Source organism: Dysidea avara, chromosome 5, assembly GCF_963678975.1.
Source record: "Dysidea avara chromosome 5, odDysAvar1.4, whole genome shotgun sequence".
Classification (NCBI taxonomy): Eukaryota; Metazoa; Porifera; class Demospongiae; order Dictyoceratida; family Dysideidae; genus Dysidea; species Dysidea avara.
The window spans coordinates 41,150,414-41,170,825 of NC_089276.1; the positions used below are offsets into that span (position 1 = coordinate 41,150,414).

Sequence of the window (20,412 nt, forward strand, 5' to 3'; positions counted from 1 at the left end):
TGATCTTGACTATGATCCAAACTTTGTTTACTGTAAGATATGCTTTAAGGGACTAGTCAATACAATGTTTCTGCCATGGGAACAAGTTGTCACAAGTTGTGCCTTCAGTGGCACCACAGTAGCACAAAGAACAGGCATGGTTTCTAATATGGACCACACCCACATTACACATAGAACAAAGTAACATTTCTACAAGAAAGCTTATCCATTTAGGTCTTAGTAAAGTTCATCCATAATTTAATAGTAGACAAAAACAGCATTAAAACACTCTAGAAACAGATGGGCACTAAACAGAATTTTCTGTGATATTTCTGGACTTCTCCGTTCATCATAGCAAACGCATGTACAATGTTAGATTGTACCTCTCATAATCAAATTTTTAGGTATGCCTATAAAATGAATAGAGTGGCTAACCACATGTTGGCCTGGGTGACTGGTGGCCCACTGCAGGCTATCAGCCTGAATCTGAGAAGTGTATAAGTCATGGGAAGCAACACTTGGGCCAGCTGTATCGCTGTTGATTTTTATTTGGAAGTCAGGGCATTGCCACCCTTTATAAATCCTGAATTCACCCAGTATTGGAATATGGCTCTATTTTCTATTCTGGAGCAGTACTGATTCATCTTAATGTCTGGATCGGTTCCAAGCTCGTGTTGAGAATATGTGTGGATTTACATTTCCGTTTTAGACTAATCATCAGAATGTTTCAATTTTAGGTATTACTTGTCGCCTTCTGGCTGGAGAAGGCCACAGCAATCTGCTATCATTTAGTCCTAAATTTAAATCTCCAATCAGATCATCACAATGGTTACATAGTTTTGATCCAGCTGGTCACTTACATTTTCAGAACCCATGCAACTTCCACACATTGGATTGCAGGCAATAGTTATTAACCTATGGGAATCAGTTCCATCAAGTATTTTATTACAAGGCAATAGGAATAGATGTAGGACTGTTTTACAAGACATGCAAAGATTCATTGTGATTCTGTAATAACTGTATTATATGCATCACATCACTGAAACAGCAAGGTTTACAAAACGTTTAAAAATAATAATAATTAATAAACAGGTTTCTAACCTGCTATCAGGTTCTTAGTGGATTTTAAAGACCTCATTATCCTACAAAGATCAAGCATACCATTTTTATTATTGTTATCCGCAATTATTGATATAGTTAAAAATAATTTATTATTTTAATTTTCATCAATACAGCCAGTGATGCAACTTTTTTGATGAATTCTTGATTGTAAATAGTCTTTCATATGATAGGGACCTTATCTGCATTGATGTCATAATTGACAAAATGACCGTGTTAGTGTGGGGACTTCGTCACGTTTTTATTCATAGTAACTAAATGAGCTTTGTTTGCAGCTTTCACAACATGGGGACATTGGATAATGAAGGTAAGAGGCTAGTTAGCGTGATATGGTGATGTGAAATATTACCACCAGGTGAAACCAGACCTACGTTTTGATACGGATATAAAACAGTGCACATTTGTCTTGTAAGTAAGTGTGTATGCCTCACCTTGTCCCTTGTTGCTGTATATTAACATTATCATAGTGAAACACCACTTCTCCCAATACAACCCTGTACAAAGTCCCCACCCTATTGCCACCTTTTTTACGTTGTGACGTCATTGCGGATAAGGTCCATAGAGTGCCCATCCACTGGTGACAATGAGTAGATAATTGGTCAATCATAGTAATTTATGGTCAAAATGGAATGCTAATATTTTCAAGCTGACAACCTCCACATACAGTAGCTGAGTTGTCCGCAAGGTGATTTGTAATTTACCTGATTTTGCTACAAGGTGAATTTGAATTGTACTGTGATATAGTTAAATTCTCCACAGGGTAACTTGTAGCATTGCTAAACTCTCTACAAGATTACTTGTTTGAAGCTGAAGTCTTTAAACTGTCTACAGAGTGACTTGCTTATAGCTGAATTGTAGACAGGTTGACTTATTTCTAGCTAAACTCTGTAAAGGGTGACTATTATTTGGCTGCACTGTCTACAGGGTGACTTGAAACATAGCTGAATGCTTTATTAAAGTGATTTAGTGGGCTGCTTTAATAGGGTTACTGCACTATTAGAGTATCTCAATCATGTACTTGCTACGTGTAGTTGGTTTTCACCTCTTAAAAGTGTCTGATATCAAAGCAATCAGATACAGTAATTTGTTTACAATTTTATGGAAGCTTTTGTAAAGAAGGAAAAGATTTAAAAACACATAATTATGCCAGTTTTTGAAGATTTTTATGTCAGCAATGTCTGGCCTGAGTATACTCAATGTGTTACGTGTGTTCTATCATTAACCCACATGGGATCCTATGTCAATGTGGGTCCCATGTGGGACATGCATTGATTCCCTGCATGTGTGTCCTTTGGGAATCATATAGGCATACATGAAATACGTATTATAAATAGAATGCTAGTAGAGTTCTAAATCTTAGGAAAAATTTCATCTTCTCAATGGCTCAAACAGTTCTCAAACTAAACTATTTCTAAATAAATGCAATCATACCATGGTTTAATTAATACATACACAGCATGAGTATTTACTGCAATAATATTTAATTTGCATATGGCGTACTGTCAAAGAAAGGTACTAACAGTGTGATAATGACTGTACCTATTTGATATACACTGTAACAATGCAAATTATTTTATTTATATAAGATAAAATGTGACTGAATTTTGGAAAATCACCCATATGGGGTGCACGAAATAATTAGAATTTTCATGTTTAGTGGGTTTCTAATAACAGCAAAGAACAGTTTTAAAAATATTCCAAGAATTTTCTTGTAATTTAAGGTTTTCAGAATGGCTTGATATCATCAACAAGTAGATTTGCACTAAAAAGTTTGTGATTTGATCATTAAATATTTTAGGTGTCAAATGCACCCATATGGGTGATTTTCCAAATTCAATCACAAATAACATTAAACATGTACCTCATAGTACAGAACTGCTTCATCCACAAGTGTGGGCTTAGTCAAAGTTAACATAATCGTTGTTTCACCAACTGATTGAACTGTAGCATCTAACAGTCCGTCAGGAACTACAATGTACAAGGCAAATATGGTATTATAAAGCCACCCTTACTAATGCATAATGTTCAGTTTGACTTTGGCAAGTTATGAAGGTAAATCAGATATAGTAGATGTTGCTAATTTTCATACAGCATATGCAGGACTCATTCATCCTTTTTAAAAAGTTATAAATCACATTCCATCCAATTACTACTGTTGTAAATTTAGCATTCGTACTCCATGTACACAGTTAGGAAAATGTTGTACATTGCTTTAGTACATTAATTATATAATCATATGTTTAGAATTGTAAGCATAAGCACTAAGCAGCCAAAAGTATTTACTGTTTCAGTAGCAACATGGATTGGTTTTTAAAATGCACCAATTAAAAGTTTTTTTTGTTTTGTTTTTTTTTGGTTTATGGAATTCAACTTTACACAGAAATATATTTGCTGCAGTGATTGGATAATGGCACAAAGGAGAAAAGAGGTTTTCAATTCCAGCTCACGCACATTTCCTATCTGATCATTGAATTACTTATTTTGGGTGCTCCATTGCAGTTGTTGTGGTTCTTTCTGAATAGTTTAGTTCTACATTCTGTTCTTTCCAGCTTACTATTGATTTTGGTTAGTAACATCTGCAACTGCTACTAGCTAGTACATGCAAGAGTGCATTCATACTTTTAATAGGGAGGTTTCACTAGTAATTCGAGTCGCGATAGTTACTGTATGTATGTGACAGCAATTAATCTCTGCCCTGCAGAGTTTCACTGTTAATGTTACCATTACAGTCTTACATATTTAGAATGGACTCAAGGACTAGGTTTTGAACAGACTCTCAACAGTAAACAAACCATTATAGCTACAACTACTGATACGGCTTTGAAAAACTTGGTTAAATATTTATTTCCAACTCACAAGCATGTAGCTAGGAATAGACAAGCAAGTGTGTGTGGGGTAACATTCAAGTGAGGGCCGAGCATCAAAGGGTGGTGTAATACTACACATAACAATACTAATATTCCAGTGAAGCCACACTTCAAAGAATTCAGTTGGACAGTACAATCTTGGCAATAACTGAGACTATTGTCCAGTAAGGTGTTAAACACCAAATGTACAATGTTGGCAATCAAACTGCAGTGTCAATATAACGTGTTTATACAAGCTAAATATGAAGCCATATACATCAAAGTACCAACAGTTTTTTACTTGTACATAAGCCAGTTATATCACAGCAGTCACAGAATATCATATTTTAACACTAGTCCTTGGGTTGGCATCAGACTCATGTCAATAACTAAGATATTCTGTGATATAACTATAACTTATCAGTCCACGATAGAAACTTAAAGATCCAGTGCTATAAGTAGTGGACCAATGAAGGAGCTAAAATCCTGGGCCTATGCAACAATGATATCCTCTGTCACTACTGAATTCTAAATATTCTAATAAATCCGTGAACACGTGGCCTTCATGATCTGTGAGGGTGAGCATTATTAGTAGTTCCAGCTTGATAATAAGAGTGTCTTAAGCATTACAAGGACTAGATATTATGTGGTCTGTTGTTAAGAATCTGTTTCAAGCCATGCAGTCTGTGAGTTCAATCTGTATATTTCACTGGGCCATTACAGATTAAAGCTTTTCAAACCTTATAAAAAACATTAGTTGCCTATAGCTACAGTAATCCTTAGCACAAAAAATAGTTTGTGTATACCAGGGAAGTAGTACTAACTACTACTGTATGAGTGCTTGTGTTACTGCAATTATACTAACATCCCATCCCTACATTCACCCCTGATAATCTTATGTTAATTTAAAGTGGAGATTCAATACCCCATGCACCCCTTAAGTTCATTATTATGCATGCATATGTATGAATGCAATATAAAAATTCAGTGAAACATCAAATTGTTGAAAAATTTGCACTGGATCTGCGAAAAGGGATCTTATACCCTTTCCAAATTGCCAAGTTTGACGAGTCATAACTCATGATGTGCTTACTGTATTGTCTTAAAATTAAATCCAAGAATAGTGCTTTGTTAGGGGTATAAAGTGACCAAATTTCAGGCTGGTACCATACTCATAAATCAAGATATGGATTACCAATTGGAAAGGCTATATATAAGACCCCTTTTCATAGATCTGGTCACAATTATAGTTGATTACAAAAGTTTCTGTTGTACAAATAATTTTGTAAGGTGTTTGGGTTTGTCAATACACAGTTTAAAGGATTATATTATTATTGTGTGCATGTGTTGCTGTTTCAGATGTTCTGCACATATGTTTGATACATGTTTATTCTATTCATTTAAGCATCTTATACACTGCTTGAAGGTTCTTAGTTTACTAATTTGTTAAGATGCCTTACTGTAGTTATACTGATAGTAAAGTGTCAGTAAACTTAAGTATACTGAACATAATTATTTTACTAAGTTTTAAACTCTCAGTAAAACATCAGTGAATGCGGGTTTACTGAAAAATTACTAAAATAACAAACAATTAACTGTTCCATATACTGGGGATATACTACTGTAGTAAACTAAGATACTTCAAGCAGTGATACCTGTTCGTATCATCACTGGATCAGAGAATAGTCCATACCCATCAATTTGAGTACCAGCACTAACTGATACATAATATCTGGTGAATATTTCCAAGTCTTTTATCACATAAGAAGTATCACCATCAAGTGATACAGTAGTCCAGTTGAGTGGCTGAGACACTTCAGTATAGTTGAGTTGATGTTTAGTGATGATGCCATTCCTTACTAGTGGATCAGGAAGTTGCCACCTTACAGCAATAGAAGTAGATGAGGGAGATGATAGTGTAACACTTAATGGTGGACCATCAGGAACTATGTATAGGATATTATAAATTATTACAATGACTTGATACACACTCACCATCCTCCAGTGTCTGTACTACACACTCCATTGGGTTAGAATATGGTCCAATTCTTACTACAGTATGTGCTGCTAGAGCAATAGTATAACTGGTAGCTATTCTCAGATCAGCCACAATAGTGTTAGTGTCATTGTTACCAATATTAATACTGACATTTCCATCAGTAGAATAGTCAGCAGTGGACAGTGACTGACCAGGAACATAAGACACATTATAGTCAGTAATAATACCGTTAGGCATAACAGGAGGTGACCAAGTGATCCTAATAGAAGTGGACCTAACAGCAGTGGCTGAACAATTAAGAGGTGGTGTCTCAGGAGCTATGAGTAGAGCATTTAATACATTATAAACAAAACAATTCTTGCAGTACTCACCTTCTTCTTGAGTTTGAACAACTAGTGATGGTCCTGCTAGCTCCAAATCTCCACATCCTAACTTATTACAAGCTATTACAGCAAACTGGTACCTCATAAAAGGCAGAATCTGCTCAGTCACATTATAACTGTTAGTAGTAGTGGTAAACATGTTAGCTTGTCTCTTTCCCATACTAGATGATGTCATTACTAGTGTGAAGTCTGAAGTATTGTCCACAAATTTGATATATACATTGTATCCCATAATATCATTATTTCCAACATATGGGATATTCCATTGTATGTATACCCATCGACTATGTTGATCCACAATATCGACATTTTGTATCAGATCAGGTCGCTCTGAAATATACAGGTATTGTAAATACAATATCCCATTACCTTACCTAGTACAGTGACAGGGGTAGGACAACTCACTACTGATATAGTGTCAGTTTGTGGTAGTGTATTAGTAACATTACAAGTGTAACTTCCATTGTCAATACGTTGAAGTGATCTTATCAACAAATTACTAACCACAACAAGTTCAGTTAAGTTAGACATTCCCAACTCTAAGATGTCTTGAGGATCAGTGACAGTATTACCATTAGCAAGATCTACCATTTGGATTACTGTACAATTATCTAGATCCAACCCCACCATTGAGTTAACATTGTATGAATCAAGAACACAGTTTGGATCAATAGGAACATTATTACCATTAAGTTGCCACATGATAGTTGGTAATGGTACTCCAATAGCAGTACATGTTAAGTTAACTTGTGAACTGATGTTGAATCTGTCACCTCCTGATATTGTGAGATTTGTTGGCTTGACTATAATAAAGTGTTGTACATGAAGTAAGTTAACACCATAACTAATCCTTACCATGTACATTCACCATAGCATCAACACTAACAGCACCATGTTCGTTAGCTGCTACACATGTGTATATACCCCTGTCATCATATTGTAGGTTAGTAATAGTTAGTGTACCAAAACTAGTAGTGTTAACAGTATTATTGATAAGATATTTCATGTTAGTATCTGATGATGAAGTACTGATAATATCTCTACCAACATCACTTCTCATCCTCTGGTACATCCAGGTGATGTTGTGTTGTGGGCGAGCAAGAGCATTACATATCAATGTGACATCATTATCATCAATTTGTACTGTGTCTGCTGGAGGATCATTAATGTCTGGTGGACCTAATAAATACACATGTCATATAAGATCAAATGTATCATTAACAGTGCAGCTGCATTAATAGTCAATACTGTTCTCTTGTTCATTTATTATTTATTTTGATACAACAATCAGGAAATATTCAGTTACAGTAGCTATTCTAATGGTAAACTGTAAAAATCAGCCTCACATTTCATTAGTTTTAAAGAGGCTAATTTTTAAAGTGGCATGTACGTATTTAACAGAAAGATTGCTATCAAATTCAAGATCAAGGCATACTAATAGAGCAGTAACCCAAATACTATAGTCAAATAAATAATAAAGGTCATTCCATGTCAAATCACCGAGAAATTGTAGGGTCACCTCTCGGATTTCGACAAAACTTGATGTCTTTGTAGTACCTATGGTGCTCATCATCCATACCAATTTTTAGCCTCATACACTGCATAGTCTCTGATTTATGACCACAAATATTTTGAATATTTCATGAAAAATTGGTCCGTCTTGAGTTACAAAATCAACTGTAGCTCACCACTGTGTTAATATTTTAAAATACTGCAATTAAAGACTGTTAATTGATCTTTCAAGTAATCCAGAAACTATGGGATATCAATTTAATTAAGGATCAAAAGGCTCCATTAAAAACTTTAATCCTTAATATTTCAAAACACACTGCTTCAAATTCTTTGAATGTTTTAATAAATGATAATTAGGTTATGGTCTATTGCTGGTAAATTTTTTGTGGTGGGGCCACTATGGGTTCAAGCGATATAATTAAATATGTTGTGGTATGTAGTGGAATTTTGTAGTCTATTATTACTATATGGGAGTGTACACCTCTAATAACCACTCCTGATAAGGCCATGCCAACTTTGTCTTACACAATGAAGGTGTCCAAGTACAGTGCAATCTGTATTAGTGACCACCTGTATTGAAAGACCCACCTTTGTGCTGCAATTTAATTAATTGTATAGTTTCAAATGCAGCCAGCTTATATAGCTTGCAAAGGCAGTACAATGACCAGCTAATGACACCATGTCAGTTGTTCAATTGAGCATGTAGCAACATACCTGCTGCTTACGTTGGGTATGGTAGCAATGAAGATTATTTGAGACAACAGGGATGTTGCTTTCAACTCTCACGTGCAATTTATGGTACGAGAAAACTGCACTCTTTTGTGCCAATCACAGATAGCAGAGTGAAAATAAAATTTTACTCATAATCTGATGTTTTCAGGAAAGAGAGAGGTAATTACTCTAGCAAAGAATGAAGTTTCACCAGAATTGATTGCTGGATTTGTCACTTGTTTACATGAAGAGAATTGGTAATTAGCTTGGAGGTGTACACTCCCATATAACAATAATAGACTACAAAATTCCACTACATACCACAACATATTTAATTATATCTCTTGAACCCATTGTGGCTTCACCACAAAAAAATTACCAACAATAGACCATAACCTAATTATCATTTACTAAAAATTCAAAGAAAATTTGAAGCAGCACTTTTTGAAATATTAAAGTTTTTAATGGAGCCTTTTTGAACCTTAATTAAATTGATATCCCATAGTTTATGGATTACTTGAAAAATCAATTAACAGTCTTTAATCGCAGAAATTTTTATTTTAAAATATTAACACAGTGGTGAGCTACAGTTGATTTTGTAACTCAAGACAGACCAATTTTTCATGAAATTCAAAATATTTGTGGTCATAAATCAGAAACTATGCAGAGTATGAGGCTAAAAATTGGTATGGATGATGAGCACCATACGTACTACAAACACACCAAGTTTCGTCAATATCCGAGTGGTGACCCTACAATTTCTCAATGATTTGACATGGAATGACCCATAATTATGATGAACTGTTGAAATATCACTCTCAGATTCAACCTCATAGGATTCCTAGGGGGAATGTTCCTCCATAGATTGCATTGCACACTAAGGTATGTCTTCTTTATATTGCCTAGCTAGCTGCTAGGCATGTGGAGATTATGAAAATTTTTGGGAATAATAGGTACAAGTAGGAGTCAGGAATTTTGCTGGAATTTTGAAGTGTTTCTTAGGCTTTTAATAGCACGAAAATCTGTAATTTGCTGAGATAATCTAATAGAGCAGTCATAAATTCTAATAGAACAGCCATGTCAGCTGTGCTACTCTATTGAAGAAATTTGACAGAATGACAACAACCAACTAAAGAGAAGAAGCCTTGTTGAAGCTGAAACCTCAATATGTAACCAAATTTGATAGTCATTGATCTACGCACATACCAGTGAAGTTCACTTTTGACCATGAATGGATAGCCACACCCATACTCTACACATCCATGTGTCTGATTTGCTCAGTCTGCTTTTCATGAGTGGATTTCTATAGATGTGTGCCAGCCACTGGGCACCTTGATATGCCACTGGCAAGCAGAAACACAAGACTAGAGACATGAACAGTGGTGAAAAAGATGCTCAAAATCATGGTTATATCAATAGCTAGCTAGCTATGGATTGAAGTGAATAAACACCATGATTGGTTGAAATCACAATGAAAATTTAAAATTTGTAACTTCTGACCTTCCCAAGCTATACTGGATTGAAATGTTTACTATTGCATAACTCACAACCTATTTGTGTGTAGTTCCCAAATTAGGTCACATATAGGCTTGAGTACATTGTGCTTTTCAAGTTACCTGTTAGGCCAATGAAACTTGATTACCAGTTTCTCGCTCAGATTTTTGAAAATTTGATGCGGGCGGGCGGTTATTATTCATTATTCATTATTTTTCCAAAAGCACAACACACATCCAAACATGAAGATTTCTGCCAAAAAAACAGTGAGATCTACACTGATTACTCTTGCATTAAATAGCTAAAGTACGTTACTAATCTATAACAAGTGATTTTTCCATTAGAGTATAGCTGATTGCTCTATTAGAGTAAAAGTGACTGTTCTATTAGAGTATTTCGATCTGAAATACCAATAATGAAATTCCATGCGGGTGTCTCAAAAGCATGCGGGCGATGACGCGAAACTGCTAATCAAGTTTCATTGGCCTTATTCAATCTGGCAATTCTTTTTTATTCACCTATTATTCCCAAAATTATTCCCAAATATTCCTGGAGTAATTCCTGGAATTGTAAAAGTCAAATGAATATTCTTCTGCAGCTGAAAATATAAGATACTCTAATAGAGAAGTCACAACTAAACTTGTCTGACTGTTCTATTAGGATAAGTGACTGCTCTATTAGAGTATCTCGATCTTTTTGCCCGATTTTGTGCTAGCAATCATTGTGGATGTTCCTTTACGAATTTTTCTGTGATACTACACGAAAAATGTGTGAATTCTAATTAATTATTCCGGAAGATCACCCTATTATTCCGGAATTATTCCCGATTCTCTTTACTACCGATTATTCCAAAAATCATTCCGGCATAATGTACGCATGCCTAGTCACATACTGTAACACGGATGACTAATATGGTGGCATAATTTTTGGAATAATAAACATTTTAAAAACATAACACTACAGTAGCATAATAGGGGACTGCTCAAAAACATAACTTTGCTATCTCAGCAAAATGACAAAATCCACCACACAGACACATCACTGTACTATAATTCTTATAAAAGCACTTGTGCTGAACAATCTCCTTTTTGATTCCACATGAAGTACTTTGATATAATAAAGTCACTCTATACAGTTCCTATGGATAAAAATGCATGATCATTTTTATGCAAATTACTGTAAGTAAAAAACATATTCATAGTTTCATGTCTACTCTATAGCTATAATGCTACTACTATGATGTACTGGCATCACAAAAAAGTCTGGGGAAGGGCACAACCAAGGGATAAGTGTGCACAATTAATTAAAATTTACAATGTGTGGGATATTATGATCATTGTTATTAATCTAAGAGATTATGCCATTCATGGTTTTAAAGGTCTTTCTGAGTTGCATTAAAACATGTGAAATGACCATAGCAATTAATTACTGTATACTTACCTGGGTAAGAAAGATGGTGGGAAATGTGACTTTCTCACTTTGTTTTGTGTTTGTGAGAAAACTGACTCAAATCACACATCAGCAGTTTCAAGATAAAAGCCTTTAAACCATTCAATATCATCGTCCACAATTACCAAGCAAACTTAGTAATTAGGATCAGCTGAAAATAGGCACATTGATTATTTTAGAATGGCCTTTTAGTGGTTCATAAGGAATCAGTTTAAAAACCACTGGTTACTTTACAAAAGTCAATTAGGTGTAACAAATGTGCGATTGAAAAACTCTCATTCTAATAATAGTGCAGTCACCCTATTATAACATTCAGTTTCATAATAAGTCTCTTTATTAGAACGTTCAACTACTATCAAGTCACCATGTAGAGAGTTCAGTTCCAAACAAATCACCCTGTATGGAGTTCAACTGTATGTATAAAATGTCACCCTAGAGAATTCAGCTAACAAAACGTCACCCTGTACATTTCAGCTATGGTACAATTGCCCTGTAGAGAGTTCAGCACCAAATAAGTTAGCCTGCAGAGAGATCAGCTACAATCAAGTCACCATGTAGTTCAGCTCAAATCACACTGTAAAGAGATCAGCAGTATTACAAGTCACCATGTAGAGAGATCAGCAACGTCACAAGTTGGTGGAATGGCATGCCAGATGAGACCGCTACTGCTTCTACCTATATGACTATCTAATACAAAAAAGCCAAGCTGTAAAAAAAGAGTCTGGCCCCAAAAAGGCTATGGTGAAAAAAGATGTGAAATCCAAGGTGGCGGTCAAGAAATGGCTGTGATGGTAAGTTAATGGTAAAAATTTTAATAACGACAATTCAGGTGAATTTGGTGCCACTTGATTAGATTAGATATAATTATACAAACAAACATCTGTAACAGTATCTTACAATCACTGTTATAACTACTGTAACACTCGACACATAAAATAGTGTGCTTGCACATTATTGGTAGAGTTGCACATTGTGATGTTTTCGACACATGTCTAAATTACAATAAATGTTCTGGGCTTGAAAAATCTTAAAATTTCTATGTTGTAGAGTATGTTTCAATATAGTTTGCTGTAATGTATCTTATAGTGAACAGTAATTGGTGATACTGTTCACCATCACATGGCAGGTCAACACATGCTGTTTATTTTATTAAACTGTGAACATTAATTTTGTTGATGGACATGAGATGGGCATATAATGTTTCATTATATATACTAAAGTACTATATGTATATACAAGATATTTGGAGTTACGTGATTGTTGATCATCAATAGGAAAACCAAATAATCTCCATGCTTGGAAGAAAGCTTTGTCAACAAAAGAGATTTGGTTTTGGAGGTGAAAAAAATTTGAAGACAGCCACCATCATTGTGCACCATGCTAATGAAGCATCAAATCAGCTAGCTCCTGTGCTAATACAGTAGATTTACAGTATTTTATGTTACAGTATGTTATGTTTCAGCTATATATAGTTAGACTAAATGTACACTACTGTTTCTGCTTAGCAGCTCATTTTGTGCATGCACCACACTGTTAAAACTTAGGTGCTACCATGACACCTATGATTTTCTAAAAATCAAGGGGGTGTTGTTGCAACACCCTTGAAAATAATTACCACCATAAGAGGTTTATAGTCACACTTGTTGGGTGTTACCATTTTGTAAACACCCTTAATTGTTCATTGGAAACCCTAAACAGAGGTCTAACACCTCATGATAGGGTGTAATGTACATGTAATCGCATACAGTTACTAACACTGTTAGAAGTGTGGCAGAAACACTTGACTGCAATTTATTTATGGGCCAAGTGATTTATCAACCCCCATGACAACAGCACCTGCCCTGAATTATCATGCAAGATGAACACCTGCAGTTTCAAGTGAAATAAAATAGTAGCTATTAATATTAATAGTATCAGATTTTACAAAACCGATACAAATTGCACATCAGACAAAATCAAATACCAGAGTATAGCCATGCATACTACCATACTAGTTCATGGTTTTAAGCTCAAACTACTTGACACTGGCTTTAATGGTGCAGGTGGTGTGAAAAGTTTAATGGAAATTTCTGGCCTTGGTAAGGTTGACTGTCTTGGGTTGACAGGAATTGGTGGATGGCCTATTTTAGTTTCCCAACATATTATTCTGTGTTGATAATTGATTTTGCTACATATATACCAGGCACTTAGGAGCCAGCACAGCTCTGTAACCTCATGCATGTCTGGATTTCAATTGCAGTCTTTATTTCCCACTCCTCTACAGCCCACCTTCCACTCCTTTGTGAGCAGCTGTGATTCTACCTCCACTACAAAAAAAGTGTCATGTGTGTGCGATATGCTCCAAACATGTTGTACATAGCGCGAACTCCTGTGGTGTATGTGATGTGTAGGAGATCATAGTTCAAATTTGCTTCATTAAATAGCAAATGTGAACTATTATCTCCTACATATTACTTACCCCACCTAAGTACATTTCATGCATATCACATTTAGTCGCTGACTGCACTTGTGGACTGTGCTGTAAACAGCCCCTGAACACCAATCAAGACATTATCTAATTCATCACATATGCACAAATATGTATTTTACTGTAGTGAGCTAGCTAGCTCACTCATTAAAGTGATCTGATTTTTTTTCTTATTTGGCAGGAATACTACAAGTATCTGAAAGGTAATAAATTGATGTATCTCTGGTGTAATTTCATATGTGTGCTTTGGCAATTTTAAATCTAAACCATTTATCTCAAAACTTCTAAAATAAATATGTGACCGGATTTGACAAAACAAGGCTTCTACACAAATCCAATTTTCTGACTTTAACCAGCTGTAACGTGACTACTCAGCAATCTATTGGCCTAACATTTGCACAAAGTCCTTCCATAGCATAGTAAAATACCAGTTCAAAATTGGAAACTAATGGCATACTCCTACATAATGAATGAGTTATGGTACTTCAAAGTCATAAAGTGGATGTGCGTGTAAGCCTTATTTTGTCAAATTCGGTCATTAATATGGATTGGTTTTCCAAACAATAGCTGCATAAATGCTTTTACATTGTGCTCAAGGAAATTTGTTTACTATGCATGAAGTGCTGCACTTCTGTATAATTATGATAATCAATACAACTATATTTTATTGATGAGGTGTAATGGGAACACCCTTTGCACCTATAAGGGTGTTTCTGTGAATGAAATCCCACAATTAAAAGTTTCTTTGGTAGTTACGTTATAAGTACAAATTGCAACTTACATATAAAGTGTAGAAAGACAAGCAAGTAAGTGTACTTGTAATCATGTTGAATTACTGTATTTCACAGGTCATAATATGTGTTTCCTAAATATATCATCAATGAAAATAAAGGTATAGGAGGAGATCCACCCCCACGAAAGTGTTGGAAATTAACAGTGTACCCCACCACACACCCTGGATTTACACCTCTTGTAGCACTTTTACACTCTGGTGTTATATTTCTTGCAGCACCTTAGCACTCTTCTTTCACACCCTCTAAGTGTCACCACAGCACCCTTTTCTAACACCTGAAGGGAGTTGTTTTAAACATGCAACTGGACACCCCTAAAGGTGCTTTTGGTACACGTGAATTTTAACAGTGCATTTAACTTGCAATCAGGGGAACCACCTTAGACACTCCACTCAAAACTTAACCCTCCTCCAGAAAATCTGACTATAATAGCCCTTTGAGCAAATTATATTTTGTCTTGAGGCCACTCTTTTCAATGTTATGGATTTGCAAACAATCTCAAATGTAACATATAAAGTAAATATTTCAAGGATAAAATTTTCATTCAGTAAAATCAATGAAACTTTCACCCCACAAACATTTAGGCTATATAATACTGACCTGAAGTTGGGGAGATTTCAATAGAACTTGATAAAGAAATACTGGATGATGTTACTGTGGATGACAATGTAGAAATACTGGATGATGATGTCAATGGAGTAATACTGGATGATGTTATTGTGGGTGTCAATGGAGTAATACTGGATGATGTTACTGTGGATGTCAATGGAGTAATACTGGATGATGTTACTGTTGAAGACAATGAAGAAATACTTGATGGTGTTACTGTGGATGGAAATAGAGAAATACTAGATGCTATTACTGTGGATGATGATGATGGAGAAATACTGGAATATGTCACTGTGGATGTCACTGGAGAATTACTGGATGATATTACTGTGGATAATGGCAGAGTAATACTCAATGTTGTTACTGTGGATGATGACAGAGAATAAATGAATGATGTCATTGTAGATGATGATAGAGGAGTACTGGATGATGTTACTGTGGATGGAATAATAATATTGAAATCTACTTCACTATGGTAGACTAGTTGCAATTTAATACAACACAAAATTTGTAGAGTGTACACACATCCACATATATGACTGGATTTTGGAAATTAGTCTTTGTGTCACATTTGACAACTTGAGTATTTATGATCAAATTAGGACATTGCTAGTTATATATACCGATACAGTAGAATCAGGTTGTTAATCGCATGCGCTTATGATTTTCAGAGAAAACTTTTGTAAAAATCAAAATAATATCAGTTAGATGCATACGCCTAATAAATAATTATGGTGCATTGCTAAGTTGTAACAGAGGAGTTAGTAGTTTGTGCCAGTCACCATGCCAGTATGTAAGGATATTTGACTCTATATCTGCCGGTGAAATCCTTCATACTGAACAAGAATATTGCAATCCAGAAGGCTGATTTGCTGTAAGCATGCACAGTGAAGGGAGACCTCAAGGGAGACGTAAGCACTCAATGAGACATTCATTTTCCAGTAATTCAAGCATTTTCTTCCTGTGTGTAGCTTTGTCGCATCTTGAGTCTTGCATTTGATCATGTGCGATTATCATCCATGGTTAATCACAAGAAGTGTGTATACGCTTAACAAATAATATGCGCTTAATAGACACATGCGCTTAACAACCTGATTTTACGGTATGGTGATTGAAACCATTAGGGAAATAGCTACAACAAATTGTGCAGCAATGGCATTACTATATTAGGAATTTTAAGGGATACTAGAAAAATTTAAGGAAACAAGGGAGGTTGCCTACACCTGCAGATATACTGACTAGTGGACATTTAATCATATGACTGAATTAGAGATTAAATGTCCACTGGTATACCTGCAGGTAAGTCAACCTCCCTGGTTTCCTTACTGTTTTTCCTAATCGACCTTAATTTTCGTTTGTTTACTTTTAACTAGGCACGCCTACAGCCGGCTAAAGGCTAGCTGCGGGTGTGCACCTGGATTACTGAAATTGCTTTCCAAAAAAATGTGTGTGTGTTTGTCTTTCCGAATCTATGTGAGCAAACTTTTGTGATCTAAAAACATCCTTATGTGAGAAATATAGCCATACAGAGTGAATAATCAATTACCGGACATACCAATAACCAGACAGCTGTAGTAGCTAAACTACATAACACAAAGTTCTGGTTTTTGAAACATAGATTTATCAGTTGAGGTCAAGGTGCAGTATACATTTCAACTCAATCACCCAAGTAATGTAGCTGCAGCGACGCCAAACTTGTGTCCACAAAATAAACCAACATTCCAGATAAATTAATCAATCATCTGGACAACTGCTTGTTTGATACATCAACAACAACAAATCTCTACACAGTTCTATAGACCATCCTTGTTTGCATTATCCTCCAAGAATGGGATGTTTGTGATAAGCTGGCTTCCTGTTTCAGTTGACCTGTTTTATGGTACCAATTCCTGGTTACAATGCTCTTTCACTTTCTTTGCCTTCAAACTAACAAAAGCTATCTTGATGGGCTCCATGACAGAGAAATGGATTAAAGGAGCTTACTACTTTCACATCAAGACATTTTATCAAAATTTCTACTTGTATGGTAGATTTTTCAATGCACAGTTTTGCTTCCTAGCTATATAGCTGTACATATTTTCTGTTTTGTGTTTAGTTTAAACACTTTCTTGCTATGGACAGTGGAAACTGGTAAGCCACAAAGATTTGGTTGGACTATTTTGTAACAAATATATAAATATTCTCATAGAGCAGTCAATAACTCTAATAGAACAGTCACACTTTTAAAAGCTGTTTAGCTACTTGAATTTATTTTTACCACCTTAATTCTTCAATAATATTCTGGGACCCAGACCTCTTAAAATGGCATGCATGCATATTGATGCATGCTTGTTGCATTCTTCGAATTACACTGCGTAAGACAACAGCTGTATTATGTCAGTTTACTGGCATGCTTTCTTTATTTAAATTATGAAAACCTTTGGAGGTGCAGGATCCTCTAAACAAAACCACAATATGGCTACCACCACTTACACAGTCCTGTAAGATGAACCTGTACTGATTGCAGTGGATGTCGCAAGTTAATGTGTATATATGTGAATGTTTATGAAGCTTAGTACAGGAAGAAACAAAGGCAGTGATGGTGATCTTGATGAAGACTGAAGATCTCTCATTGTATATTATACACTATACAGCATACTATGTATCTGTATAACAATTAACTTAAAATAGTTACCATCTCCATTCTTCCAAAAAATTCTTGGACCCAGACCTCCTACAATAGCATGTATGCATATTGATGTATGTGTACCTTTGACTGTCAATTTTTGACCACTTGCTCTGCCTGTTCCATTACCTCTGATTAGCCTTCTGTAACAACTAAGGTGTGATCATTAATGTATATAAACAAACTATCTCAGTAACTTCTATAATTGGTCTTACAAAAACCTCTTATGTATGCATGGCTTCAAATTCGTTGTCCTCAAAAGTTATGTATAATCTAGTGCATTGTTTATCTTCAAACCTCAGTTATCCGAACTCCAGTTGCCCAAACTTTCAGTTTACCAAATTCCAAAATTGATTGTTATTAGAGTATTGAGTCTTCTATTAGCCTAAGAGTAGTTGAAGCTTTTGTAATTTTTATTGTTCACAAAAGCATTAAATACATGAGTTTAAGGTAGTTTTGCACACAATTTCAAAATTGTGGACTTTTCAGTTACATTTATTTGAACACTATACATAAGTGGTCCCCATGCAGGGGTTCAGATAACTGGGATTCCAGTGTAAATAAAATCTAATAAAAAAACAGCCAAGGGTACGGCCTCTAAAAAAAGCCAGTGCTGGTGAAAAAAGATGTGAAATCCAAGGTGGCAGCCAAGAAATGGCTGTGATGGTAGGTTAATGGCAGAAATTTTAATAATGACAATTCAGGTGAATTTGGTGCACTTCTTTTTGTAATTTCATACCTAAAGCCAGCCTATGGCCAGCTTTGGGTATTTTTTTAACTTGTATTTTTCTATTCTATAGAAATGACAATTATTAAGAAGAAAATAATTTTAATTGTTTAGCTATACATGCACATTAACAATATCATTTCGTAATTATTACAATTGGGTTAATTAATTCTATACAGGATGAATTGTTAGCAGCTGAAATTGGAAATGTGTACCTGAAATTTGGATAGCTCAAATGAAAGGAAATTCACAGCAGAGGTACTTAATCAACACCACAGAGCTGTACAGCCACATACAGTTGTCCCCAGGCTGACCAGAGCTCCATTAATGCCCCACACCACACGTACATATCCCCACTGGGCTTGGGAAAAGCAGCCAGTTCACCCATGCAAATATACTGTGTAAACAGTTTTAAGTGTAATTGCAATACCATGATATTTGCAATAATCATGATAATAAGCTCCACAATAATACTGTGGCTGCTCTATTAGAGCATCTAGATCTGACTGCTCTATTAGAGTATATCAATCTTTTAAACAGGTATTCAAGGGGCCCTTCATGGGGCCTCTTTCAGACTGGGGCCCGGAGCAAAATGCCCCAGTTGCCCCCCCTGTGGGCGGCCCTGCTTAGTGATGTTGGCTACAGGGTTAATAAGCATACAGCATTTATAAGCACCAGGCTTATTGTTTTGCTTGAATGCATGCCCCAACTAATGTGTAAGTTACCCTCAATTAGCCATTCCAACTGTTGACTCCGTTACACATCATTACAAACAAAGAACACTATAAAAAGGAGTAGTCTGTGATCAATCCAGTCGCAATGGAAGATAAATGGGCTTAGAAATGGGATACAATGTCCATGAAGCATGCATTGTATAGGAAATATTCATATATGAATGGAATTTTGAAAAGGCACCTTTTCACACCAATTTTTTTAATTTTGAAGCTTTATAACTTTTAATCATGGCATACAATTGCCTAAAACTATCCATGAGTATAGCTATACACTATCTAGCTGCATTTTGATACTAAAGAGCAAGTTAATCAGTATAAGGAGTCAACTGTTACATCATTTTGTTTGGTGGCATGTAAATTGTTTGGAAAAGGTACCTTTTCACAAATTCGGTCACATAGTTGGGCTATCTAAAGCTACATTTGTAAGTGGGATCACATCATGACAACAAAGTGGATGGCTACATGGATTGGATAACTGCATGCAGTGCCATGTAGGAATGTAATCATGAAACTTAACACATGGATACAAAACAAATACATGTACACAAATAAAAAACAAATGCAACAACTTTAAGGTAAATTACCAAGATGATTACATGAAACGTAGTGGCTATTCGTACAGTTCCGGACGCCAATTTCACCAGGCTATTCGTCCGGTTCGGATCGCGTGGTCCTGTTCATCCGGTACTATTCGTCCCACGATGTCACCCATAACTTGAGTATCAAACACGCTAGTTGTATGAAGGTGAGTTTTTGGATGAGTTCGAGGCCTCACTCCAACCCTAGCTCGCCTCGAACTCACCCAAAACTCACCTTCATACAGACAGTGAAAGTCATCATTGTGCGTAACAGGCAAACATCACATTAGCGCTAGGGTTAGGGTCGGGTTCAGCTTTGGTGTCTTCTTTACTGGGATTTCTTCTTGTA

General features: G+C 35.6%; 1 protein-coding gene and 1 long non-coding RNA gene across 2 annotated transcripts in view; one reads left to right on the forward strand and one right to left on the reverse strand.

Moving 5' to 3' along the window:
* Positions 1-20,412, forward strand: part of LOC136255527 (uncharacterized) — a 188,697-nt gene that overhangs the window by 154,598 nt on the left and 13,687 nt on the right. The window lies entirely within an intron of this gene.
* LOC136255525 (protein sidekick-1-like) overlaps positions 1-20,412 on the reverse strand; it is a 48,927-nt gene that overhangs the window by 13,809 nt on the left and 14,706 nt on the right. Inside the window, exons 2-8 of the mRNA XM_066048315.1 lie at positions 15,351-15,794; positions 7,182-7,505; positions 6,701-7,129; positions 6,315-6,656; positions 5,940-6,260; positions 5,600-5,890; positions 2,960-3,066 (exon numbers count right to left, since the gene is read on the reverse strand). Of these exons, the coding sequence (XP_065904387.1) occupies positions 2,960-3,066; positions 5,600-5,890; positions 5,940-6,260; positions 6,315-6,656; positions 6,701-7,129; positions 7,182-7,505; positions 15,351-15,794 (2,258 nt within the window). The remainder of the gene's footprint in view (positions 1-2,959; positions 3,067-5,599; positions 5,891-5,939; positions 6,261-6,314; positions 6,657-6,700; positions 7,130-7,181; positions 7,506-15,350; positions 15,795-20,412) is intronic.